The following is a 27,385-nucleotide window of genomic DNA, read 5'->3' on the forward strand; positions in this document are numbered from 1 at the left end:
CGAGCTCTGAGGGTTTCAGCTACACACCCAGGCCTGGGAACACAGCCACGGAGCATCGCCTCAAGGGGCCCTGGCTGTGACCCAGGACATGCCGATGGTGACGGCTGCACTTCCTACTCCCTGGGAGCTGCCAGGTCTCACACAGCACCCGCTGTCAAGGCGTGAGCTGGTAGCTTGGTCTTCTTAGCGGGGCTGCCACTCGGCCTTCCTCGTGCTCCTCGGCTTGTGGTTTCTGGGTGCATCCAACACAAGGAACCTCACTGCTGTGAGTTTCACTTTCGCAAATGAGCCCGAGCTGGAAAAGGCGCTGGTTTTGCTCATTTATCTGAGTCGAATGGGAAATCCATCCGTGCAGCCAGCAACACTCATCACCAGGCTTGCAACGGGCCAGGCCAGGCGCTTCCTTCTCCCACATAGACTGAAGACCTCAGGGACACGGTGCCACCGGCTTGCGTCTCCGGTCACAGGCGGTGCCGTGGGTCTGCTTTCACCCGCAGGTACACTTTGATCCCCACCTCCATCCTGCTGGGGCTCGGGGCCGCCCCGCTGTGGTCTGCGCAGTGCACGTACCTGACGATCATGGGAAAGACGCGTGCAGAGAAGGCGGGGAAGCGTGGCCAAGACGGGGTGACCCAGTGTTTCGGCATCTTCTTCCTCATATTCCAGTCATCCGGTGTGTGGGGCAACTTGATCTCCTCGCTGGTGTTGGGCCAGACTCCCAGCCAAGGTAAAAGGCAAAGGGGCAGGCAATTGTCTGCAAGTGGAGCGGGGGTTTCGGCGATGGCCGCTGGGGGAGAGGGGTCCTGATTTCAGTTGAGCACCTGCCATGATTCTGCAACCTGAGCAGGTGAGTCAGGCCCCACAGGTGAGGTTCTCGACCTGCCTGTGCTTCAGAGTCTCCTGTGCCTGCTGTTTTCTGGACAGTCAGGTAGGACTGAAGAACACCTGTCTCTTCCACAGATGCCTCTGCAGGGCAGGGGAGCCCTTGGGAAAGGGTGCCGTGGGGGAACTAAGGGCCATGCCAGCACAACTGGGGTTCGTGGAGTCACAGCTGCACAACTAGCCTTTTGAGACTAAGCGTGGGGTGGCCTGGTGACTTTTCCTTCTGACGTGATCCACTGAGCAGACTTTCACCTGTGTCATGGCAGGCCCTCATCCCACGACCGACGTGGACGTTGGCTGGGCCGATGCCCTTCTCCTCTGTCTCTACCCGACCTTGCCCTGTATAACACAGACGTCTCATTCATACCCACGTCCTTAGTGCCCATGTTGAGGCTTTAAGCCCAGGGCAGAGGGCGTACATCTCTTTCATGCTTATAGGAAACCTTTCCCATGGGGCACAAACCAATCCAGCATTCCTGACGAGTATCCCGACTATTTCTATGAGTCCATCAGCATGCTCCACCTTGCTGTCCCATAAAAGAACAACTCTGTAGCCAAAAATCCCTCCTGCTTCTCCTCATGCAATGTCATCCTTGCTAAGTACATTTGGAGAAGGCAAGCTGGGAAGTGGACGCAAAGCCACTTTTACTCATTATTGCTGTGGCTGTCAGCGACAGTGACACAGAAACTGGGGTTAAAGCTCAGGCTGCATATCAGGGCCTGCGTGAAGTGGAGCAATGGGCTTTTCTTCGGAAGACATGCCTGCAGGCGGGTGAATTCCCCAGGTGAGCACAGGAGGCAGAATCTGGGGCTGGAGCGTCACGCGTTTCTCCACCTTCTTGTGCCTTCTCTCATCAGCTGCACAGCTCACCGCCTAGAAGCTTTTCTGAAGCTGTCTGTGACATTATTTGTGTTAGTAAAATAATAAAAACACTGAATATTCTTTCTCCCATGACATCTTTGTCCTCTCTCCAGAGATTGTGACAGGAGTTCTGACTGGGTGTCATTGCTAATTCAAATTTTATTCTTTAAGAGATCGTGGAACTAACATGAGTTTTCAAAAACAGAAAAGTTGTGAAACTCCTGCCCAAAGTCACGGAGTTGGTTACAGATGAATCTGAAAGAGCATCCAGCGTCCTGGCACCTAACCTCATGTACTTCTTTCTCTTTGACTAAATTTGAAAACTTGGAAAATCTTAATTATGTCACAAAGGTAATATAAGAAGTAACCAGCACTTTTCCACGTTCATTCTTCCCTGAATGTTTGCAGAGCTCTAATACGATTACCCACTTCCCAAAGTGTCCTAAATCTAGTCTAGGCACAGGTGCCTCGGGGTAAATGTATTGTGAGACACTGGGTCTTTCCACGTGACCTGTAGTGATGTCACCCCCAAGCGTCCACCATCCTTTCCACCATCACTTTCATTCCTCAGGAACCTATGTCTGACCACATTTGTGGTCACCTCACGTCTCCTGTTTGCTCTGACTTTACAGAGACCCTCCCAGAAGAGCAGCTCTCGTCCTGTGGGGCCAGTGACTGCCTGATGGCCACGGCGACCACCAACAGCACCCAGAGGCCCTCCCAGCAGCTGGTCTACACCCTGCTGGGCATCTACACGGGTATGTGCTCCCCCAGCCCTGGGGAGGGTCCCGAGCAGAGCAGAGCCAGGCCTCCTCCCTGGGCTGACAAAGACCACCTCCCCATGTAGGAGTCGTCTCTCTTCTGAAACATCCGTGCAGAATGTGCTGGGCTGGGTCACATGCAGGCGTTTCTCTCGGGAATCAAATGCAGTCCAGCAGTGCTGTCTAACGGAGGCTCCTGTGGTGAGGAGATCGTGGGACATCTCCAGAGCCCATCGCAGAAGCCACTCACCACTGGGCCTGTTGACCTCTTAACTGATGACAGTTCCCGTTCCTAAGTCTCCCAGCTGCACTGCAAGTGCTCAGCAGTACTGGGGGCTGGCGGCTCCCGCAGCAGACAGTTCGGTGGCCAGCTGGGACACGGGGGGTTGACTATTTGTGTTTCAGCTGTGTCCACGGGTCCCTGAACTTCCATAATCTCTATGAACCACCATGTTTCTCTGGGAAACGTACTGAGTGCCCTCTGTGGAAAGGCCAGCGGGGTGCGTCCTCCCGAGTGCTGATTGCGCCCCAGCTGGAGACGTTACAAGGTCCTGTCTGCCCAAAGGAAGTTAATTGTCATGACAAAGCTTATTCTTAGGAGCTCATTTTAATAGAGTATATTATGTTAATAGTTTCATATGTGACTTTAGTGCTATATTCAAAAGTTTATTACAACTTTGAAGGGAATACAGTTTGAGAGTTTTTAAAACCATTTCAAAAGGAATTTATATTCCTTTTGGCTGGGCACAGCCTCTCACCTGTAATCCCAGCACTTTGGGAGGCCGAGGCAGGCAGATCGCTTGAGGTCAGGAGTTCAAGACCAGGCTGGCCACCATGGTGAAACCCCATCACCACTGAAAATGCAAAAATTAGCTGAATGTTGTGGTGGGGGCCTGTGATCCCAGCTACACAGGAGGCTGAGGGAGGAGAATGGCTTGAACCCGGGAGGCGGAGGTTGCCGTGAGCTGAGGTGGTGCTGCTGCACTCAAGCGTGGCCAACAGAGCGAGACTCTGCCTCAGTGCACATGTGTATTCTTTGTCATTCTTGGATTTGGGGATTCATAAAGGCCTTGGAATGCGTCCTTCTTGAAGAGGAAAGGCCCGGCAGCTGTGAGCTCTGGGGCACCGGGTCTCGCGCTCTGCCGGGGTCAGAGGAGAGGAGGGTTGGTGCGCACTGCAGACCTTTTCCTCTTGCTGACGCCATGCGCTGCACCCACCCTCGGGTCCCCTCAGGCCACTTCCAAATCAGAGGCTCGGAGTGAGCACTTGTAACACAGTCCCTGGCAGTCGACAAAGCATACTGAGCACCAGCGTGTGCCATGCTGGGCCCCCTTGGTCCAGACACTCAGCTGACCAGAAGCTGGTCTTTAGTGAGCTGAGAGCCTAGAGAAGGAGACAGACCCACTCCCAACTCACCGAGACCCTGTCCCGCAGTGCTCTGAACTCAGTTCCCAGCTGACTGGCAGCATCTCCCTGGTGCACTGGGTTGTAGGAAAGCCTCCAGGGTGGGTGGTCCCTAAGCTGAGTCTGGACAATGAGCGAGATTTGGCCAGGCAGGGAGGTGATGCCAGAGGGCCTTGGGGGCAGAGATGCAGAGAAGTCCAGGATGAGCTGCGGGGCTGGGGCAAGGTGGAGGGGCAGAGATGCAGAGAAGTCCAGGATGAGCTGCGGGGCTGGGGCAAGGTGGAGGGGCAGAGATGCAGAGAAGTCCAGGATGAGCTGCGGGGCTGGGGCAAGGTGGAGGGGCAGAGATGCAGAGAAGTCCAGGATGAGCTGCGGGGCTGGGGCAAGGTGGAGGGGCAGAGACGGGGCACAGGACGAGCTGTGGTCCTCGACGTTGTGTCAAAGGGTCTGGACGGGTGCAGACTTGCCTCCTAGGCAGACCCTGTGCCAGCCTGACCTGGAGGTGTGGAAGGACAGCGGGCAGACGCCCACTGAGGATAGAGTGCAGAGTCCAGAGGAGGGAGCAGGAATGGGAGGCAGAGCTGGAGGGGCTGAGGGAGAGGCCAGCAGGGCTCCTGTGGGTTGGACATGGTCTGGGGAAGAGTGACACAGCCCTGGGGTTGAAAGGAAGATGAGGTCAGGCCGGAAACACCTGGCTTGGGACGCAGCGGGACCTTTGCATAGTGTCCAGTGGGCAGTTGGATGCCGTGCAGGGCTCAGGCCAGAGGCAGATGCAAGTGTGGACATGGAGGCATCTTCCGAGGGGGTGAGTGGAATCACGACAGGGATGAGGATCTGGGGGAGAAAGGCAGAGGGAATTTTTGTGGAGAAGGGAGTACAGCCGGGCCCCTGGTTCAGCAACACTAAGGGCCAGGCAGAGACCCGGAGCCTTGGGAGGAGACAGAAAGCCAAACCAGGGTCTGGGAGGACACCAGGGCTGCAGGATCAGCTGGTGTTTTGAGAGTGTTGAGTGAGGAAGGGCTCCCAGGAGGCTCAGGGAGGAGGCCGGCCCAGGCTCTCAGCCAGTGAGAGGCTGCTGACACCCCTCAAGAGAGCCACCTGTGGGGGTACCGGCATGCAAACCCAGACCGAGGGTTGTAGAAGGGAATGGAATGTGGGGACAGGGAGTCGGGAGAAGCCACGGTTCCTCTGGTCTACAAGTCTCTGCTGACTTGGAATCCCAGTCACGTTTTCCCAGTGGGCCCCGATGTTCCCATCCACATGGTCCCGGGACCAGCCAGGCCTGTGCTTCCTCCACACTTCCCCTCGTCGCCGCGTCTACACAGCCGGGAGGCTGGGGGCCTCGAGGACATTGAGCTGCGTCAAGAGCCTCAGGCCTCCTTCCAGCTCCGCCAGTTCCTGTGCAGCCACCAGCACGGATGTCTGCTGTCTATAAAGGAACAGAATTTTGGAGCAGGGCTGGCAGCCTTCCTCTGTGAAGGGCTGACTGCAAATATTTCTCCATGTAAAGACCTTTTTGAGGATCACACGGTCCTTGTTGCAGCCGCTCAACGTTGTCTTTCTGCTGGGAAAAGCCACAGACAACACGGAAGCGCATGAGCGTGCCCTCGTGCCAATAAGACTTTATTTTCAAAAGCCGGCGGTGAGCAGGCTTTGGCCCGCAGACCACAGTTCGTCGGCCCCTGCTCTAGAGGGACAGCACAGACATCTCTGTGCCTTCCAGGCCCTTCGTTGCCCTCTGTCCTCCACAGGTGGCTGCTGTCTGCTGGGCCTCCCATGCAGGGACACCCTCAGAGTGCTCCCTGGCCACAGCCACAGCCATGTAGGCCTCACAGACAGTTCTCAGCTCAAGGAATCCCTCAGGCTGAGGGAGTCAAGGTGTAGAAGTGACGGGCAGCAGAGATCACACCCATGTGAATGAAGGAGCTGTCTTACCATTGTGATCACAGCAACCTGCAGGATCCCATATGTCTTTCTTCCTACGTCATAAAGAAAAACACAGGAAAAGAGAAAAATGGACCTAAAAGAACAAGAACAGCCTCTCCCTGGGTAGCCTTGCCAGCTTCCTGAACGTTGCACTCATTGTCAAGTTTCTTGCAAAGAGCCGTTCTCTTTAGAACTTAGGACACAGCTGCTCAGTATCCCCCAGTGCAGGCCCCTCCGCGGGCTCCGAGTCACACGACATCTGGACACACAGAATTCCAAACAAAGCCATGTGGCTTCTGTGTCCGGAACCTGCCTCTCCCCTCCCAGGAGGCTTCTGGGGGAGATGGGAGGTCATGTCCTATTGGGCTGCTTGACACCGAAGTCCTGGTCCAAAGATGAGATGGTGGAGAAGGGGCTTCCTTCTGTGAGTGGAGAAAAATGTGCCTTTTGCACATGGCCGACACACGGTCAGCTCCAGGGGTCAGCTTGGAAGGGAGCCCCGACACTTGCAAATACCCTACGGCCTCCTGTTCAGGCCTGCCAACCTACCAGACCCTGCGGGGGCCAGGACAACACAGAGGGAAATGAAGGCGACTGAGAAACGAGCATGGCCACGGGACTCCCGCTTTCATATGGAATTTCACAAACTCCATGAGAATGTTGAATTATCATCACAAGGGAAGGGGCATATGTTTAGCCAAGATGGAAAGTAGCCGGATAACAGAAAGTGAAGCCTAGAAATAAACCTGTGCATTTCTGGGGGGACCGGCATTGACAGCGGTGCCTTCTGAGACGGGTGCGAGGATTCTGCTGTGTCTGTGCACAGCATGGAAGGCAGCTGGCTTTGCAAAACCTCCCAGTTTCAGGAACGCTCATCTGCTGGGCTGTCCTGCTGTGGCAAACACACTGCGTGGCACGTGAGGAGGCTGACACTGAGAGAGGCAGAGAGAGCACTAGATAAGGCTGCTCAGACGCAGGAAGATAAGATGATAATTCCCTGCTCTTCCGTCTTTAGAGGAGCAGGGGTCTAAGCTCTTGGAGGTAGGAATGAGCCGCTCTGAAAGGTTCTGGCCCGGAGAGCAGGGAAGAATTGCTGCCACTCTTGAGTGACCTGTGGTGTCGCAAACACTGTATCATTAGCACTGCCAGGTGGGAGAGCAGCAGTGGAGACGTGATGGCATCACCGAGAGCACTCACCAAGGGACCAGATCGTCAAGGGACCAAAGGGCTTCTATGTACAGTGAGAAACTCCCAAAGAAACCTCCGTTCTCCAGTTCTCCGTGGACAGAAATTAAGTTGTATCAAATAATCAAGTGGTGGACAGAAGTGATGGAGATTTAGTCATCATATTTTGGAATTATGAGAAAGTACAGGATGTTTCCTCATGGAGGAAATGAATAGTTACAATACTTTTGCATAGATAACCCATTTATATAGCTCACAGTGTACATCCAGGAGTCCCCCTTGTCCCCATTTCATTGAGTGTGGCTTCAGTGACCTGAGGCCAGCTGCAGTCCAAGAACCTTTAAGTGGAAAATTCCAGAAATAATAGTTTATAAGGTTCAAGTTGCACATTGTTCTGAGTAGTGCAATGAAACTCTCGTGGTCCTGCCCGTCCCGCCCGGGCCCTGACCCTCCTCTCTGTCCAGAGTGTCCACAGCGTAGACACCCTGCCCAGGCTGTGACCCTCCCGTCTGTCTGGCGTGTCCACACCACGGATACTCCCGTGCCATAGTCTCTCGTAGCCGCCTCTGTTGTCCTAGTGAAAATACATGGTATGTGTAGCCTCTGACACCACCCATGGTTTCAGGCCTCCGCTGGGGGCTTGGAATGAACCCCTTTATCGGGAACCACTGCACTGTAAAAGGGCATGCGGCGGGGGGGTCTCCCTCTCACTGTGGCCCTCAGACCCAGAAAGCCCATGTCTGCTTTTTCCTAGTCATATTTAACGCACGTGTAAACAAACACATCTTTAAGTCTTTGTGGGGGTCGCTCCTGCGAAGGGCCCTTGACAGGACTCCCGCCATCTTGAGCTTGAGCCCATACACGTTTCTCCTCTCCTGGAGGCTGTTGAGCTCAGGGGAAAGGAGGAAGTCTGGTTGCACTGATTTTATAAACATCAATCTTTGCCTCTGACATTTGCAACAGGAAGGCTGAGCTCAGGCCTTGTGGTCTAATGAGACATTGTATGGTTAGACATTGTGTGTCTCTTAGTTCCTTCCCTGCACAATAACTGTATGACTTTGTTTACCTCTGCTAACTCAATCATATTGTTTGCATATGATCCTATATGAATAGGCAAGGTTAGAATGACATTTGGAAAGGTCCAGCTGTACCTTGTTAACAATCTTACTTGCTTGCTTAACTGATTTTAGAAAAACACGTTTAGATTTATGATCCCCTTTTTGCAAGCTTTATTGTCCCTTTGCTGTACACCCTTTGATTAAGAGTCATACTTTCTGTACCCCTTTCCTTGTGATTTTTTGTTCTTGACTTTATTTCAAGATACAATGGAATGTACGTCACTCCTCAAACACTGAAAGGTATATAACCCGTAGTTTGCACAAATAAACTTGCTGTCTTGGCACTTCTTGCTCTGGCATTGCCTGGCAGTCCTCCAGACCCCGCTCTCTATCTGTGTTTTCTTCCGCGCACTCCCTCTTCCAGGTTAAGAACACTTGAGTGGGGCTGAGGCTCTCCGCTGGTCGGAAGCCCCCCGGCAGACGTGCCGGACCCCCACAAGTCCTTCCTTCCTAAACTCAAGTGGTAGCACACTCTCCACCAAGTGCTGCATCTGGGTCGGTTTTTCTCTTTTTACCGTTTACGGTGGGGATTTTCCCATTCTTGCATAAAGAACTTCTCTTTCATTTTCTTCAAATGCGTTAACATTTCAGTGCAGTTGGGATACCCCTTAATATCTTTAACCAGTTCCTACTGGAGGATTTTTACACAAAATTATTTATTTGAAATAAACAAAAGTGTAGCAAAGAACGCCTGTGGGAATCATGATCCTAAAAAATGAATCAATAAAAAGCTGGCTGCTGTTATAAATTGCTTAGAGGATTAGAATGAGAAACACTCTCAATGGTTAAGGACACTAAGGACGTCTGGGGTCTCTCCCTAATCTTTTGTGTGTTATGCAGGTGAAGACAGTACTGACCTATTGTGGCAGGTTTCGTGTGAAAGCTGCTGAGTCATGAGCTAATCATAGAATCAGCACAGTCAGTGCAACTAGACCCTGGAGATCCTTAAGCGGCGGCATCCAATGTCACCTGAAATCAGGATCTGAAGAGCCCACCCTCTGCAGAGGAGGAAGAGCCACTGAAATAAATCCGTGCCAGGCCCCTGCCTCTGGGCCTTCAGGAGCGCTGAAGCATTTGCTCTTTCCTGGCAGGGAGTGGCGTCCTGGCCGTGCTGATGGTAGCTGCATTCCTGGAACCCGCACGAGATGTTCAACATCAACGTGGAGGAGAGAAGAAATCACCCCCTTTCTGGTCCACTTTGCTGTCGACGTTCAGGCTCTACCGAGATAAACGTCTGTGCCTCCTCATCCTGCTGCCGCTGTACAGTGGACTGCAGCAAGGATTCCTCTCCGGCGAATACACACGGGTATGAACGAAAGCCAGGGCCGGTGGCTCAGGCCACGTGTGGCGTCACTGCCCCGCCTGTGTCTGAGTGTCTCAGGCCACCTGCCCGGGGCTGGGGCTGGAGGGAATGGGATCCTGCACTCCCAGTCCTGCCACAGCTGAGGTCAGGATTCCAGGGCTCAACTTCCAAGAGACTTCCGGCTCCCAGGAGCTCCACTTCTCTCCAGAAAGAACATCTAGCCCAACCCGTGCCTTCCTGGGGAAAGAGCCAGAGCAAGTGACTGACACTCCACGCAGACACTCACTCGTGTTAACCTTGCCTGGGCCTCACCCTGCACCGTGGCTTTAGAGTTTCTGGATAGGAAAGGCATTAAGTCCATGAGTGCCACTGAGATTCCTTCTCCCTCTAGTTTTCAAATCATGCTTCACAATCTAAAAGTCGATGTGGCTCCCAGGCTTCTTCTTCGTCCACTCCTGCCCCCTTTCCCCAAAAGGTGAGAGAGGCAGTGCCCACCTCGAGGTGCATAAAGAAAGAAGCCTCTCTTGGGGACTGTTGAGAGCTGGAGGCCAGAGCCGGACCAGCGGGGGCCTGTGTCTGCGGCCCCACCCCCTGAGGCTCTCCTTCTGGAGGACCCCTCCCTGCTGTCCCCACCCCTGATTGCTCCCAGGCAAGATTGCCAACTTAGCAAGATAAAACGCACCTGCAGGTAGAATTTGAATTTCAGATAAACCGCAGATGTTTCTCAGAGGACTATGCACACGGACAGTCCCGTGCACTTGCTTCTGTCTGATAGGGCTACTTCCAGGACAGTCTGGACGGAGAATCTTAGGGGTTTACAAAAGTAAACGCAGATAACAGAAGGGTCCACTTGGCATTTTGGGGACAGCCCCTTCTGCTCCTCTACTGGACTTGTCCTTGTCACCCCCGTGTGGCTGTGGCCACAGTGTTCTCATCTTGGCCCCTGTCCTGCGTGCCAGCCCTCGAGGCCCCCGTGATGGGGAGGGGAGACGGGGGGGGGCGTGGGAGGGCAACCGCAGCCAGCGGCTGGGCTGCTCTGAGGCCCGGGGAGGTGGCGGGGCAACCTCTTCACTTTTCCTCTTTTTTTCAAGTCTCTTTAGACCTAATAGGCAATGACTGGCCCAGCAAGGGTAGGGCTGATTGGCTTCCTGTGAAATAATGCACGTTTCACAGCAAATGGCAGAGACTATATGAGGAATTTCATCCAGAGCTGCCCAAACTCCTCATTTTAGTTCTTCCCCAGAGAGGGTTTTCTTACAAACACGAGCTTTTCTCCTGCATGGGAGCCACAGAGCCGAGGGGAAGGCACGCGCCACACTGGCCTGCGGCCCTCTGAGAGTGGACGTTCCAGGCACCCGACTGCAGCTTCAGCTTGAGCCCGGGAGGCCTGGGAGCATCCGTGACGTGGTTCTGTCCCCCTCCCCAGTCCTATGTCACCTGCGCCTTGGGCATCCAGTTCGTCGGCTACGTGATGATCTGCTTCTCGGCCGCCGACGCGCTGTGCTCCGTGTTGTGTGGGAAGGTCTCTCAGTATGCCGGCAGGGTCGCGCTCTACGTGCTGGGTAGGTAGCAGCGTGGTGCATCCCAGCCGTCCTCACCATTGCAATCAGCCAAAGCGTGCAGCTCACAGACAGCACAGGGCAGGAAAGCTGCCCCTGAAACTGCTCTGACATTAGTAGCGCCCTGCAGAGATGCATTCATGTATTCAGGCCTTCCCTCGTCCCCTCAACAAGCAGGAATCAGATCTCTCCAGAGCTGACTCTGGGCAGGCACTGTGCCCAGCACGAGGCCACACAGCAAGTGCCTGCTCCGAGTGGGCACTCAGTGTAGTGACCAGGCCAGGGTGGGGTGGGGCAGGATCTCCGCAGGCACAGTGGAGGGACAGGAAGCCAGTGGTGAGACCGTGGGGTCAGAGAAGGCCACGCTGGGGTTGGGGCGGCTCTGTTCAGCATCTGTTCACACTGCAGATAATGACAAACCTTCTAAGGCTGCAGATTCCTCCCTAAACACACAGCGCCTTGCATTTTTCCTGGAAAGAGCAGGAAAGAGAAGAGTTAGAGATCATATGAGCAGTGAGGAATGTGGGCACTAAGAAATCAATAGCGCCTGGCACGTCAATGCCCCAGGCAGGGCTGGCGTGGGGTGCAGCCAGACGAAGGGCATGCAGTGAGCGTCCCCCAGTGCCATGGAGCCCAGAGACTCTGCCTGGGGTTTCCTATCTGTCTTCGCAGTCACCCTGTGGAGCAAACAGTGTCCCCTTACAGACAGGAAATCATGGAGTGGAGAAGTAGAGGACTTGCCCCAGGTGGCACAGCTGCCTTTCCGCCTCCCGAGACCCTGCTCTTCCCACTCCTCTGTGGTGTCTTGAGTGTCAGTGGGCAGCCTCATTACTGTATCCTAGAGACGCCACAGTCTGTGGAAATCGGGGCCCAAAGCTGTGAACTGCTCAGATGGGTCACGGGTGGGGCCACAGATGCCACCTGCCTGCCTGCCTGCCTGCCTGCCGGGGAGGTCTGCGGCCTCCTCCCTCCTGTCCCTACACCCCCATTTGGAAGCCTCAGATGACACCATGGCACACTGTGTCCTATCCCCTGACCACTCAGAAGGGAGCTGGGATCCTTCAACTCATCCCTAATGACAAGTCCCTTCTCTTTCTGACTGTAATCCTCATAGATTAGGGGCAGCCTCAGGCCCAGACAGGGTGACCTTCCTTCCAAGGTGATGACAGACTACACCCAGCCCCTCCAGGCTGAGGCCGAGGGCCACACAGCAGGGGTGCGGTGCGGAGCATTGACTTAGAGCTGGCAACAGGCAGACACAGCAGCTCACAAATTAGATGTCAAGGTTCCAAGTGACAAGACCCTTCCAGAGCGTTCAGGGAACATGGAGCACGCAGCTTACGTTCCAGGGAGGGTGGCTCCAGCGCTGATCCCTCAGAGGGCCCTTCAGGCCATGATGACGACCCTCATCGCCCGGGGTCTCCCCTCTGCATCCCAGGCGCGGTGACCCAGCTATCCTGCATCATCGCCCTCCTGCTGTGGAGACCGCGTGCCGACCAGCTGGCGCTGTTCTTTGTGTTCTCAGGCCTGTGGGGCGTGGCAGACGCCGTGTGGCAGACACAGAACAACGGTGAGTACCCAGCCCACGCCCCTTCCTCTGGGGCGTCCCCTGCCCAGGCAACACTGGGGCTCGGTAGATGCCAATGGACCAGAGGCAGGAGAGGTGAGATGGGAGAGACGGGAGGGCCGAGACGGCTTTGATGTCCCCTCTCGTCGGATGTATTGTCTCTGAGCATTTCTTCAGATTCATGATGTAGGAGTAAAACCACCCGAGGTTCCTTTTGGGCACCATTCCCTGGGGATGATGTTTCCCTCTACTCAAGTCTCCGTTCAAGCCTGGGTGTGAGACTCTTGACGCCAGGACAGTGGTCTCTTCATGAATAAAACCCTTTATTCAGACCTGCTAATGAGTAGAGGCGCACTCCCCACCCACCAGGGCCCGGGTGTAAAGGCGCAGGGCCTTCCCAGGAGCCCTCGATGCGATGGAGGTGGCAGTGTGAACTACAAGCCACATGCGTCACAGGTCACCAGGATCAGTGTCTGTGGATAAGGCTCTGGGGTTTCCAGGGCAGTGGTGGGTTTTCTGGGAGCAGCAGGTGGGGGCCCTGTGGTATTGGGGAGGAGGGGAGGTCAGGGTGGACATTGTCCTAGAGACATCACGTCTGGGCTGACTGCTTTCCATGGGGGTGACGTGCAGGAGGAAGCCAGGACAGGAGGGGGCAGGGGCGCTCCCAAGGTCTTGTCGAAGCTGGGGTGCCCAAGAAGGCGGCCTAAGGAAGTGCAGAGGGGTGGGGTGGAGCAGCAAACCAGGTCCCCACCTGCCTGCTGGCCTGCGGGGGAGGGTCAGATGCACCCAGGCAGAGTGGAAGCCGCAGAAAGCTCTGACACCCAGAAGTGACCAGGAGCTACATGGAGTCCGGCCCATGTCCCAACAATCAAATCCAAAAGGCAGGTGACAAGGTCCAAAGTGCAGCCCTGGAGGGAGCAGGAGGGCTGGTTGTTGGGTGGAAGGTGACGTCCCGTGATGATGTCAGGAGGCAAATGCCAAAGTCCTCACAGACTAGGGTGGCCCAGCCCGGAGGTCAGGAGGGCAGCAGGGGCACCAGTGGGAGGTGAGCAGAAGCCCAGCAGCAGCCAGGGAGGAAGCAGCCCCAGGCTCAGGCGGCGGCACGAGAGAGGCCACAGGGCAGGCGAGCCAGAAGGGGACGCAGCCATTGCACCTGAATCCCCGCTGCTCAGGAGGCTGGGGCAGGAGAATCACTTAACTCCGGAGACAGAGGTTGCAGTGAGTGGAGATCACACCACTGCAGCCCAGCCAGGCTCTGCTGAGCCCTGCGTGGCTTTGTGCTGGCTGGCCGTGTTTTCCACAGGGAGAAGTGGGAAAGGGTTTTGGAGAAATTCACTAGGGAGAGAAGGAAGCAGGACGTGTGTGTGGCCGCTGGCCGGAGGTGTGCGTTGGTTGAAAAGGAGAGATGAGGGCTTAGGGTGAGAACGGTGTTTCCCAAAAACCCCATCTAAGGCCCCGAGGGGTGTCAGAGGCCCAGTGAGGCAAGACTCTGCGCACCTAAGAGATGCGGATGAGGCAGATGAAGGGTCCTCTCGTAGGTGAGCATGGCTCACCTGAGACCTTCTTCCCTTCCGGAGACACATCACCCTTCTGCCTGTATCTGGCAAACACGTGGGGCTTAGAAAATGGAAAAAGCAAATCCACAAACGAACTACAGGCCAGTGTTTCTGAGATGAGAGCCTTGGTGCTGAGGGTAAAGAGCAGGGGTGACCTCGATGGCGGCGGGAACACTCCAGGCACTTCCTCTCTTGTCTTCCTGACGGTGATGGGTCACCTATCTACAGGACAGCTGAGAAAACCCACACGGTTGGATTGAAGGAGCCGCGCTTCATGTCCTTTCTGCGGCCTCAGTATTGCAGGCAGACGCAGTGAAGCTCTTTACCAAGATGAGTGTGTGCTCGGCCGGCCGCTCTGGCTTGTCACGATGGAAGCCGGGAGCCTGGGACCAGTGTACGGGACGTGGAGGCCAGGCGGGGGGCATCACTTCACAGAACAAACACTGATTTAATGGAGGGGAGACAAACAGAAACTCACTCGTGTTTCTGGCAGTGCAGAATTATGAGCTGGTGGCATGTCACGCGGCTGTAGTGCTTCGTTAGCAATCAGCATCAGACAGCATTTACTCCAGCCGTCCCCTGAGGCGTGGCAGAGCCAGGGTTTTACTGAGCTCCCCAAAGGCACATCCCATTACCAGAAATGCACAGTGGCTTCTCTGAACCGACTTGATTTTAAAATGTATTTACACATTAAAAGGAAAACCCCGGGACAAATACCCCACGGTATTCTATACGATCATTCTCTAAATGCTCCCGGTGAATGTCATCATCCATTTTGATTTTTGTTCTTCCCAAGACATTGAATAGTGGACTCAAGTCCTCCCTTCCTTATGGGGACACAAGGTCCTCTCAGGCAAAACCCTGTGGAATTGTTAGAGTTACCTAAGGTCACGTAGAGTATGAATGTCCAAGTCCAGTGAATGGCTGGAATAAAGGCTCCCTTTAATAAGGGATGCTAATTTAAATGAAAATTATTTCTGTATTTTTGTACAGGGATAAAAAAGCAATTAAAAGAAATAAACCAAATTGGCTGGGCATGGTGGCTCACGCCTGTAATCCCAGCTACTCGGGAGGCTGAGGCAAGAGAATCACTTGAACCTGGAAGGCGGAGATTCTGCCGAGCTGGGATCGCACCATTGCACTCCAGCTTGAGCAACAAGAGTGAAACTCAAAAAAAGAAAAAAAGGAAGAAAGAAAGAAAAGAAAACATGTGGGCCACACTCCTTCCTAATGAATGACCCTGAATAAAACCCACTGAAGTTTGTCCCTGCCTTGCAGTCGAAGCTGCTCCATTGAAAGACGGATCATTACTGCCTCTCACGTGGAGGCAGGTCAGAGGATTCCCTGTTCCAGCCCCTCCTTCCCGGGGCAGAATCCAGAGTCCGTGGCTCACTATCTTCTGGGCTCCAGCGATCCTCCTGCCTCTGCTAGGGGAGATCCCTGCCGGGCACTCTTGTCTGCTTATTCCCTCCCACAGCCAGTGAAACATTGGTGTCGTCACCATGGCAACCCTCCCGCCAATGCGCGCCACTAAGATACCAAATGTGTATTCTAAAAACGCTCCTTTGCCCTGTTGGCTGTTTTCAAGCTGATAAACTCAGAATATCTGACTTACCTTCAGTGCCCCATTCACTCAACTGTCTGCTCTGACCACACACGATTGCTGGACTTCTCATCCACGTCCCCGTGTTAGAGGACAGGAGCCACATCCTGGTCTCTTAACCCTGGGCCACCTGGGAAGAGCAGGTAGACAGGCCATGCTGAGAGCAATGCTCTGTCTTCTTAAATATACTGTTTATTGTGAAATAGTTTTAGCTTTACAGAAAAGTTGCAAACATAGCACAGAGTCCTCTTGAAAGGTACCAACTTACAGACACAAGGCATTTACCCCGTAGGCCCTGTGCCAGCTTCCCTGAATGCTGAGCGTCTTACGCAGCCTGGCCCATTCCTACAGCTGGGAAGTGGCACTGCCAGGTGACACTTAGTGGAGGCACAGCCTTTATTTGGGTTCCTCCCGTTTTCCCAGGAGTGTTCTCTTCTCTGTGCCAGGATCCCGTCCTGGGCCCCCCGTTGTACTCAGTCACCGTATCTTCTAGGCTGGTCTGTGACAGCTGTTGATTTTCCTTGTCCTTCATGACCTTGATCCTTTTGAAGAGCACTGTATGTTGTAGACTGCTCCTTAATTTGGGGTTTGTTCACTGTTTTCTCGTGATTAGGCTGGGGCTGTGGGTTTGGGGTGGACGGCCCCCGGTGAGGCGCTTGCTTGTCCCGTCATATGGTGGGTACAGGACAGTGATGGGCCTCCTCACCAGCCATGCGAACCCTGTTCCTGTGGGCACCGTGGTCCTCGTCAGGAGAGGAACATTCATGACGTGAGTTTTTTTGTATCAAACCAATTAAACCCTGGGGCCAGCTGCGTTTCATCAGTTTCTTTAACTTTGGATGGGAGTGGAAGGTCCCCGGGGCCTTGTTCCCAGGACCTCTGTGACATTGCTGTTGAAACAAGCAGGCCGGCCCCAGGAAGGTGAGCGCCTGTGTTGTGGGGGGTTTCTCTGGGCACTTTGATTCTTGCAGGGAATCCCTGTCTCAGTGACATCATCTGTTTGCCTGGGATGGACCTGGCTTCATCCCTCAGGCCCTCCAAGGCTGTGGCACAAGCAGGAAGATCCTTGAGCTCCAAAATCCCAAAGCTAAAGTGAAAAGTCAGGCTGGGAACGGGTTAGCGCCAGTCTGCCTCCTGTCCGGCTCAATGTGCCCCTCTGCTCACTGAGATGGGTGCAGATCTGGCTGTCTCCTTGGAGGCTAATCAGTATCTCGGAAAATGCAACCATTTGTCTCTATCTACCCAGGACCCAGAGCCCCGCACCGCTTCCAGTCTTCCCACTTGGCTTGGAGTTGTCTCGCCTTAACGGACCAAACCAGTGTTCCTCTGATCTGTGTTGACTGATGTCTCAGGTCTCCCTAGAAAGATAACACTGCCCTGTGCTCTGCCCATCTTGGGCACAGGTGGTCAGGACCTCCTGAGGCTGTGTCACAGGCACTTGTCCTCAACCTGGGAAAAATCATCTTCTAAATTAACTGAGACCTGTCTCAGATTTTCGGGGTTCACACTCTCATCCGCCATGTACAAGAACTCTGTTGTTAGGATAATGCCTTGATTTTGTTGAGAAAATGGGGCAGTGGAAAGCCGTGCTCTTTTCACAAACAGGGTCACTGGGGCCGGGCAGAGCTCTCACTCCTCTCTCTCCCCGCAGCTCTCTACGGCGTTCTGTTTGAGAGGAGCAAGGAGGCTGCCTTCGCCAATTACCGCCTGTGGGAGGCCCTGGGCTTCGTCACGGCCTTCGGGTACAGCACGTTTTTGTGCGTCCACGTCAAGCTCTACATTCTGCTGGGGGTCCTGAGCCTGACCATGGCGGCGTATGGGATTGTGGAGTGTGTGGAGTCCAAGAACGCGATCAGACCCTGCGATCCAGGACAGGCCCAGCCCGCAGAGGACAAAGAAGCACAAGGAAAAATGTGAGAGCAGCCAGGTCGGAGGAGGACGAACCAGAAAGGACCAGCCAGGGAGTCTCCTAGAAGATGCCCCAGGACCCAGAGCTGGCTCCTCACCACCATTCAGCACTGTTGGCCGTTCTGAAGACACGTCATTGCACTCTTCATGCCCTTTCTTCTATTCTCACACATTTTTAGTCCACCATCTTGTCAACAGAGGCCAAGTGTATACCGGAAGGTGTCACTTAATTAAATTTTAGATACAAAAGAAGAAGGTCTAGAGCAGAATCAGAATTTCCCTGAAATCATAGACCCACCCTAGCTTTTGTTCTTGTAGTTATTTTGAGAATTGGAAGTCCGCTTAAAATCATTTAGTCTAACCCCATAATTTCACACATGGGCAAACTTTTAAATGCTAAGTGTACTTGGATGAAAACATCAAACATTTTACAAAGGGGCCCTAACAAGTCAGCTGACTCAACCTCACAGAGTCAGGAGGTGGCAAAGCCAGACTGGGGCTCAGGATTCTTGAAGCGTGCGGGGTCTCGGTTTCTAAGTAAAGGCAGTTGTTTAAGGGACACGCCTCCTGCCCGGGTACTGTTGTGCTGAACACTCACGGGACACACAGGCTTCATGCGTCAGTGCTTCACTGCACTGTGGCCTTCACAGACCTTCGAGAGCATTTCAGACGGAGACGCTCCACGCGTCTGTTAACGTGGAAAATGGCGCCAGCCGTGGGTTGGGTGACGTTTGCCCGCTTTACAGTCGCTATCTGGTCCCTTGGCACCTGGTCTCCTCTCTCACTCTTTCTTCTTAGCAGCGCTGCTGGCCACCCATCTCCAAGGCTTTTTTCTTGTCCACTACACTGGGGTCCTCTGGGCCTTCCCCACCCTCACCTATCACCAGCAGCTGCCCTGCCCAGCCCCCTCCAGCCTTCCCCTCCTCTTCCTTCCCACCCCCATAATCCTCCCCAACAACCCAACTTCCCCCACTCTTTCCCCGACCCTTGCCCTTTCTCCAGCCCCGCTCAGGACCCGCCACCCTTCCCCAACTCCCCAGCCCTCCCTGACCACTCCCCACTCTCCCCCAACTCCCGGGCCCTCCCCAGCCTGTGCACCTGGAGCTTTTTTCTCCATTAACCCTAAGCTGCTTCCCCCCTTCCCCTTCCTCTTCCTCCCCTTCCTCTTTGGTTCACACCGAGGCTTCTTCTAGACACTGGCGTCCTGTCGGCGGCTCTCACACCTGCGTGTGGTTTGATTTATTGTTTGTAGCAGGGTCTCCTCCTCCTGGAACTGCAGCTTCCAGCATCTGGCACCCAGCACTAGCACGTGCTGCATGCGTGCGGAAGGAAACGGGCCTGTCCCTGAAATCCCAGAGGCCGCCTGCACTCACCGTCATTCCGGAGGATGCTGGCCGCCTCAGGCCATGGGAAGAGGGGCAAATGCTGCCCGGCCCTGGCCCTTTCTCCTTCTAGTCAGTGTCAGCAGGTGCCCAGACGGGTGATGATGAAAGACAGAGAAAAGTGTAGCTGCCCAGAGCTAATGTGTCCTCACCTCTCACATGTCCCCTGTCCCACACGAAGCTGAGCATTTCCTCCCGCCTGTTAGAATTCCCCCGATAGCCCAGTGCCTCTGACCACCAGCTGCCTACCGTGCACCACAGGCTGCCTGGTGCCATCCCTGCTTGTAGGATTCATGGCTGCATTGCCCGGTGCCATCCCTGATTGTGGGATCCAGGACTGTCCTGTCTGGCACCTTGTCTGTGTGTGGGATTCATGGCTGTCTTGCCCAGCACCATCTCTGTGGAATCCATGACCATCTTACTTGACAAGATCCCTGTCTGTGAGATCCATGGCCGTTGTGCCCGGCATCATCCCTGTCTCTGAGATCCATGATCGTTGTGCCCAGCATCATCCCTGTCTGTGAGATCCATGATCGTTGTGCCCAGCATCATCCCTGTCTGTGAGATCCATGATCGTTGTGCCCAGCATCATCCCTGTCTGTGAGATCCATGATCGTTGTGCCCGACATCATCCCTGTCTGTGAGATCCATGATCGTTGTGCCCGGCATCATCCCTGTCTGTGAGATCCATGATCGTTGTGCCCGGCATCATCCCTGTCTGTGAGATCCATGGCCGTCGTGCCCAGCATCATCCCTGTCTGTGAGATCCATGACGGTCTTTGCAGCTCCCACAACATCAAGCTTGGGTCTTGTCAAAAGGAGTGGAGACCGGCTAGGGTATTTGCGTAGATGGCCTTCATTGAGGGAGAGGTGACATGTCACGTCCCCTCAGCTTGGAGGTTTAGGATTTTTACATTGACGATGGGGCGCTCCTGGAGCTCCTCAGGATGTCTCATTTGGACCTGGTCTTTAGATTCTCACTCTGCTTAGAGCATTTTGAGGCCTGTAGATCCTAAGTCAGCAGGAAGTCCTTAGCCCTTCGGGGGTAATGAGGCCTTTGCAGAATATCTTGGAGACAATGAACTTGGCCTGCTCATGTTGTTATGGGGGGCAGGAAGGAGTAAGCCCTGGGCCAAAGGCTGGAGGGAAGGACCCCAGACCTGAGAGGAGTCAGGGAGTGCATGTTCACGTGTCCAAACCAGTGTGCAGTCCCAGGGTTCAGAGCCCAGACACGGAGAGGAGTGTGAGCACAAGTCTTGATTTTATTGCAATTGTTTTAAAGGCAGGCTGGGAGGAGCCCTCACTGATCTTCTACCCTGGACATTTCCTAGTGCCTGGGTGGCCTGCTGCTCAACATCGGAGTGAGCTGCAGGGTGGACTGACCTGGCTTAAAAGAGGGTGTGGTGGTCGGAGTGTTGCAGGAAGGACTCAGTCCCTGAGACTGGATTTCAATGCTGGGAATCCCCTGGCCCAATGGTATCTCTCTGACCCTCTGTGGTAGACACTCAAATATGAGAAGCATGTAGGGAGACCCCATCTTGAACTCCAGGCTCCAAGACCAACCTTACCCCAATGACAGGGAGCAAGAAGTTATTTCCATTTCAGGAGTGAGGTGAAGCCGGGCAGCATCTCCAAGTGCTCCTGGGACAGCGAGCTTGATGGTGTACAAGAGTCCACTTGAGGCGGCAGGATCATCAGAATTCTGCTCAGAGAGTGAGTCATGATAACCTTCTATGCTTACAGGAAAGTGCCAGGCTCTGTGTGACAGGAGCACGAGCCACCTCTGAGTCACTGGAGTGACTCATTTCACATACAAAGGCACAGAGAGGCTCAAAGTCACAGAACAGAGGAATATTTAACAAGGCAATGGAGAGAAAGAGAAAAGCAGGGTTACAATCTTAGTATCTGGTAAAATAAGGCTTTGAATCTGCAAAAATAAGAAAGATAAAAAAGAAAGGCGTTAGGTAATGGTAAAGGAATCAGTGCAACAAGAAGGGCTAACCATCCTAAATATATATGCACCCAAAACAGGAGCAGCCAGATTCATAAAGCAAGTTCTTAGAGACCTACAAAGGGACTTAGACTCTCGCCTAATAATAGTGGAGACTTTACACACCTCTGTCAATGTTACACAGATGAACGAGACAGAAATTAACAAGGATATTCAGGATTTGAACTCAGCTCTGGGCCAAACAGACCTAATAGACATCTACAGAACTCTCCACCCAATAGCAACAGACCTCACATTCTTCTCAGCACCAAATAGCACTTATTCTAAAATCCACTGCATAATTGGAAGTAAAACATTCTTCAGGTAATGAAAAAAATGGAAATCATAACAGTTTCTCAGACCAGAGTGCAATCAAATTAGAACTCACGATTAGGAAACTCACTCATAACCATGCAACTATTTAAGAACGAAACAACCTGCTCCTGAATGACTCCTGGGTAAATAACAAAATTAAGGCAGAAATAACGAAGTTCTTTGAAACCAGTGAGAACAGAGGGACAACATACCAGGATCTCGGGACACAGTTAAAGCAGTGTGTAGAGGGGAATTTATAGCACTAAATGCCCACATTACAAAGAAGGAAAGATCGAAAATCCACACCCGAACATCACAATGGAAAGAACGAGAGAAACACGAGCAAACACATTCAAAAGCTACCAGAAAGCAAGAAATAACTAAGATCAGAGCAGAACTGAAAGAGATAGAGACACAAAAAGCCCTTCAAAAATGGATGAATTCAGAAGCTGGTTTTTTGAAAAGATTAAGAAAATAGATAGATTGCAAGCCAGACTGATAAAGAAGAAAACAGAGAAGAATCAAATGGACACATTGAAAAATGATAAAGGGGATACCAGCACTGATCCCACAGAAATACAAGCTATGTATTCAGAGAATATCATATTCAGAGAATACGATAAACACCTCTATGCAAATAAATAAGAAAATCCAGGAGAAGTGGATAAATTCCTGGACACATACACCCTCTCAAAATAAAACCAGAAAGAATTTGAATTCCTGAATAGACCTGTAATAAATGCTGAAATTGAGGCAGTAATTAGTAGGCTGCCAATGAAAAGAAGTCCAGGACCAGAGAGATTTACAGCCGAATTCCACCAGAGGTACAAAGAGGAGCTGGCAGCGTTCCTTCTGAAACTATTGCAACCTCTACAGAAAGACGTTCTCCTCCCTATCTCGTTTTATGAGGCCAGCATCATCCTGATTCCAAAAGCTGGTAGAGACAAAATAAAACAACAAAATTTCAGGCCAATATCTCTGATGAACATCAACGTAAAAATTCTCAATAAAATACAGACAGACCAAATCCAGTAGCACATCAAAAAGCTTATCCACCATGATCAAGTCAGCTTCATCGCTGGGATAAAGGCTGTTCCAACCTACACAAATCGATAAGCGTAATCCATCACATAAACAGAATCAATGACGAAAACCACGATTATCTCAATAGATGCAGCAAAGGCCTTTGATAAAACTCAACACCCATTCATACTAAAAACTCTTAGTGAACTGAGTTTTGATGGAACACATCTCAAAACAATAAGAGCTATTTATGCCAAACCCGTAGTCAATATCATAGTGAAGGAGCCAACGCTGTAAGCATTCCCTTTGAAACCAACACAAGACAAGGATGCCCTCTCCCCCCACTCCTGTTCATCTTAGTATTGGAAGCTCTCACCAGACCAATCGAGCAAGAGAAAGAAATTAAGAGTATTCAAGTAGGAGGAGGGGAAGTCAAATTGTCTCTGTTTGTAGATGATGTGATTGTATAGTTAGAAAACCCCATCGCTTCAGCCCAAAAACTTTTTAAGCTAATAAACAACTTCGGCAAAAATCTCAGGATACAAAAATCAATGTGTAAAAATCACAAACATTCCTATACCCCAATAACAGATAAGCAGAGAGTCAAATCAAGAGTGAACTTCCAGTCACAATTGCTATAAACAAAATAAAATATCTAGGAATTCAACTTACAAGGGATGTGAAGGACCTCTTCAAGGAAAACTACAAACCACTGCTCAAAGAAATAAGAGAGGACACAAACAAATTGAAAGTAATTCCTTGCTCATGAATAGGCAGAATCAACATTGTGAAAATGACCATACCGCCCAAAAGTAATTAATAGATTCAATGCTATTCTTATCAAGCTACCATTGACTTTATTCACAGAACTAGAAACAACTACTTGAAATTTCATATGGAATCAAAAAAGCCCTGTATAGCCAAGAGAATCCTAAGCAAAGAGAACAAAGCTGGAGGCATCACACTATCTGACTTTAAACTATACAACAGTGCTACATTAACCAAAACAGCATGATACCTGGTACCAAAACAGAGGTATAGAGCAATGGAACAGAACAGAGGCCTCAGAAGTAACATCACACATCTACAGCCATCTGAAATTTGACAAACCTGACAAAAACAAGTAATGGGGAAAGGATTCCCTATTTAATCAATGGTGCTGGGAAAACTGGCTGGCCATATGCAGAAAACTGAAACTAGACCCCTTCCTTACACCTTATACAAAAATTAGCTCAAGACAAATTGAGGACTTAAACATAAAACCTAAAACCATAAAAATCTAAGAAGAAGACCGAGGCAATACCATTCAGGACATAGGCACGGGCAAAGACTTCATGACGAAAACACCAAAAGCAATGGCAACAAAAGCCAACATTGAAAAATGGGGTCTAATCAAACCAAAGAGCTTCTGCTCAGCAAAAGAAGCTATCATAGTGAACAGGCGACCTACAAAATGGGAGAATGACTTTTGCAATCTATCCATCTGACGACGGTCTAATACCCAGAATCTATAAGGAACTTAAACAAATTTACAAGGAAAAAACAACCCCAACCAAAAATCGGCAAAGTATATGACCAGACACTTCGCAATAGAAGACATTTCTGCAGCCAACAGACATATGAAATTATCACTGGTCATTAGAGAAACGCAATCAAAACCACAATGAGATACCATCTCACGTACCGTCACCAGTTAGAATGGCAGGCATTGAAAAGTATGGAAATAACAGATGCTGCCAAGGATGCAAAGAAATAGGATCACTTCGACACCGTCGGTGGGAGTATAAATTAGTTCAGCGATTGTGGAGGACAATGTGGCGATTCCTCAAGGATCTAGAACCAGAAACACCAGTTGACCTACTAGGTATATACACACAAAATTATCAATTATTCTACTATAAAGACACAGGCACACACAAGGATTATTAATCATTCTACTATGAAGACACATGTGTGCATGTGTGCATGTGTCTTTATAGTAGAATGATTTATAATCCTTTGTGTGTCTGATAACCTGGAGTTGCATGGAAACTCCAGCCAAGGTTGGGAGGGTGGCCCTGTGTATGCCCCCATCCCAGGACCTGCCCCTTCTGCAGAGCACAGGGGCCGGGATTACTAGGAGCAGGGGTATGGACTGGGACCCCAGGGGCGCTTGGTAGTCAGTCCTTAATGTTTACTGGGGCATTATTTACAATAGCAAAGACTTGGAATCCACCCAAACCCTATCAATAATAGACTGGATAAAGAAAATCTGCTCTATGTACACCATGGAATACTGTGCAGCCTTAAAAAAAATGAGTTCATATCCTTTGCAGGGATATGGATGAAGCTGGAAACCATCATCCTCAGCAAACTAACACAGGGACTCATAAGGGGGAGTCGAACCATGAGAACACATGGACACAGGGAGGGAAACATCACACACCAGGGCCTTTCTGGCGGTGGGGGGAGTGAAGGGAGAACATTGGGACAAATACCTCGTGCGTGCAGGGCTTAAAACCTAGAGGCCGGGTTGACAGGAGCAGCAAACCACCATGGCCCATGTGCAGCCATGTAACAAACCTGCACGTTCAGAACATGTAGCCTAGAACGTAAAGTAACATAAGAAATCCTAATAGGCACAGTAAGAGGTTAACAACCAAACTGATGATAAAATGGAACAATTCTAACCATACGCTGTGATAAGTTACGTGACTGTGGTCTCTCTCGCTGTGACAATGTCTTATTCTGGGGACTCACCTATATTCAGACCACAGAAAGCAAAACCGTGAATTAGGGGCCGCTACTGTGCACGCGGAGATTGAAGCATCTCACACAGAACACACTTACGGAACCAGCACCCAGACCAAGTCACGAAACACCACCAGCACCAGCGAGACCCGGGGCAGCCATTGCCCCCACTTGCCCCAAGGCAACAGCTTCCAAAGCTGGAGGCTCCTTTTGTGGACTTAATTGGATGTCTCCCCATCTTGATTAACATTTATTATGAAAGTGTCATGTTCATTATAGTCCTTCAAACAGCACTGAAGCAACGAAGGTAATAAAAGTCCATTCTCAATTACGGTTTACTACTCCCCCAATGAATCAGGTACTGTGCTCACTGTGGGGTTTTAGGGAATGTAACTGGCAAAATGTCTAGGGTTTAGCCACCAGGTTGGAAGATCTTTGGGAGGCACAGAAGGCCCCCCGAGTTCCCCGAAGCCAGGCTGGTTTTCAGTCTTTCTGTCTCAGGCTCGGTAGAGGGTAGACGGAGTTCCTCTTCCGTCAACCACCAAGGAGGCACGTCTTGGTGCTCACTGGAGGGAAAGGGCAGGGGTGTCATAAAACGGAGAAAATCTTACATATTCCTACAGAATTTTTTCACTTCGCCCAAATTATAGATGCAAACATCATAATGAATCTAACCTCCCCTCGATCCCATCGGGAGAGCACATAAGTGTGTGTCCTGGCGCCAAGAGTGTCCTGGAGCCAGGGATAGATTTACGCCATAATAGTGGGCATCTGTGAGGTCCACACGACAGAATATAGAGACCCCCTCCCCCAGCACGTTGACTGCAGCATGTCGCCAGGGCAGGAGGAGATGCTGGACCTACCCTGTGGTGGGATCCAGGGTTCCTCTGGGTTGGGCCTCTGACCTCGAGGCTAGAATTCGTGCAGTCAGGCCCTGGGAGGTACGAAGCGCATCTCCAAACCTTTCTATGTCTGGTAACCAGGAGCTGCAGGGAGAACTCAAGCCGAGGAGAGAACTGAGCCCCATGTGAAGTCAGGGAAATAATCAAAGCAGACAGCACATGCTTTGGGGAAATGTGTGTGCTCCTAGTGCTCACTGTAGAAAAACACACATTTTTATAGAAAATGCGCAGCACATACTTTTCGTGCTGAAGTGCCCTTGGCCGTCTCCTCCCATCTTGATCGCTTCTCCTTCTTCTGCCAGACACCCCAGCAGAAGGTAGCTTGGAGGTGACGGAGGTGCATGCGGGAACATCTCCAGTTGGAGGGACCAATGACACACGGTTGAGTGAACGCAGATTTACACATCGCCTCACCAGGTGACGTGGGCCAGGTGCTCTTGCTTGTGCCCGGATTGCCTTCCTCGGCCGTGCACGACGCCCAGATAAAATAACCGCACCCATCCACCCTTCCTGCACGCTCAGCAGGACAGTCCTGGTGGAAGAATTTAATTTCACTTATTTTTGCAAAATTTACCCCCGCATGTGCCGGGAGGAAAACAACCAATAGTTAACAGTGCGTGAACATGTAATGGAGAAAGGAGATGCCTTTCAGATTACGTATTACCAATGACTCTTGCTCTTGGTTTGCGGATTAGGAAATTAGCCACGTTTCCCTGCGCTTGGCAGAGCCCAGGCAACATTTCAGCGGCTTGCTGTGCAGTTTATATAGAGTGACGGGAAGCAGTGGGTTGTTCTGGGAGATGAAGGCGATGCCTGTAATTGCTAGATGGCAAGGACGCGTTCAACTGTCATGCACAGAGGCGGGACTTGCCGGAGCCGGCACGGGCCGAGGGGAGAGAGTCTGCGGCTGAGATGCATGGCAAGGGCTCTCCAGTTCCTGCGGTTCTGGACTGCAGAGGAGGCGGGCACAGGCCATAAGATGAGCGAGGACATGGCCTGAGCTGGTAGGAGGGGTCCTGCTGGGCTCTCTGGCACAAACTTGGCTTAAACAAAAGTATACACATTCATTTTGGAAACTGAACTGTTTATTATAGAAATAAAATATTTTAAGATTCTTTGAGGGGAAAGGGACAGGAGACCCTGGGAAGAGCAGGTGCCTCCCCTCCAGGCAGCCCACCAGGCCTGCTCCCTTTCTGCTGGCCTCTGAGGCCTCACGTGTGGGGACTGGCATGAGGCCCACTGGGGAGGAGAGAAACCTTGGAGCTCGGAGGAAGGAAGCTGAGATGAAGCCTGAGTCCCTGTCCCGAAGGGGTCCTGACACACTGGGCCCCGCCCTGAGTCCATGACTGGCCTCCCTTTGTGAGGAGAGCAGGCCCTGCATCATCAGGCCACCAGACTCCTTCCAGCCT

At 52.0% G+C, this 27,385-nt stretch overlaps 1 protein-coding gene across 6 annotated transcripts in view; it reads left to right on the plus strand.

The window, feature by feature from the left end:
* The window catches only part of LOC144576541 (protein unc-93 homolog A), a 32,832-nt gene extending 14,641 nt beyond the window's left edge, over positions 1 to 18,191 (plus strand). For 3 of the 6 annotated variants that reach the window (XM_078370850.1, XM_078370855.1, XM_078370854.1), the window contains exons 4-9: positions 498 to 727; positions 2,377 to 2,502; positions 9,230 to 9,444; positions 10,868 to 11,003; positions 12,439 to 12,570; positions 17,378 to 18,191. In XM_078370850.1, coding sequence (XP_078226976.1) covers positions 498 to 727; positions 2,377 to 2,502; positions 9,230 to 9,444; positions 10,868 to 11,003; positions 12,439 to 12,570; positions 17,378 to 17,643 — 1,105 coding nt within the window. In that variant the 3' untranslated portion in view covers positions 17,644 to 18,191. Of the gene's footprint in view, positions 1 to 497; positions 728 to 2,376; positions 2,503 to 9,229; positions 9,445 to 10,867; positions 11,004 to 12,438; positions 12,571 to 15,116; positions 17,356 to 17,377 lie in introns of those variants that run through there. The other 3 variants (XM_078370853.1, XM_078370851.1, XM_078370852.1) reach the window with 3 other exon arrangements.
* The last annotated feature ends 9,194 nt before the right edge of the window (positions 18,192 to 27,385 follow it).

Source organism: Callithrix jacchus, chromosome 4 (genome assembly GCF_049354715.1).
Source record: "Callithrix jacchus isolate 240 chromosome 4, calJac240_pri, whole genome shotgun sequence".
Taxonomy (NCBI): domain Eukaryota; kingdom Metazoa; phylum Chordata; class Mammalia; order Primates; family Cebidae; genus Callithrix; species Callithrix jacchus.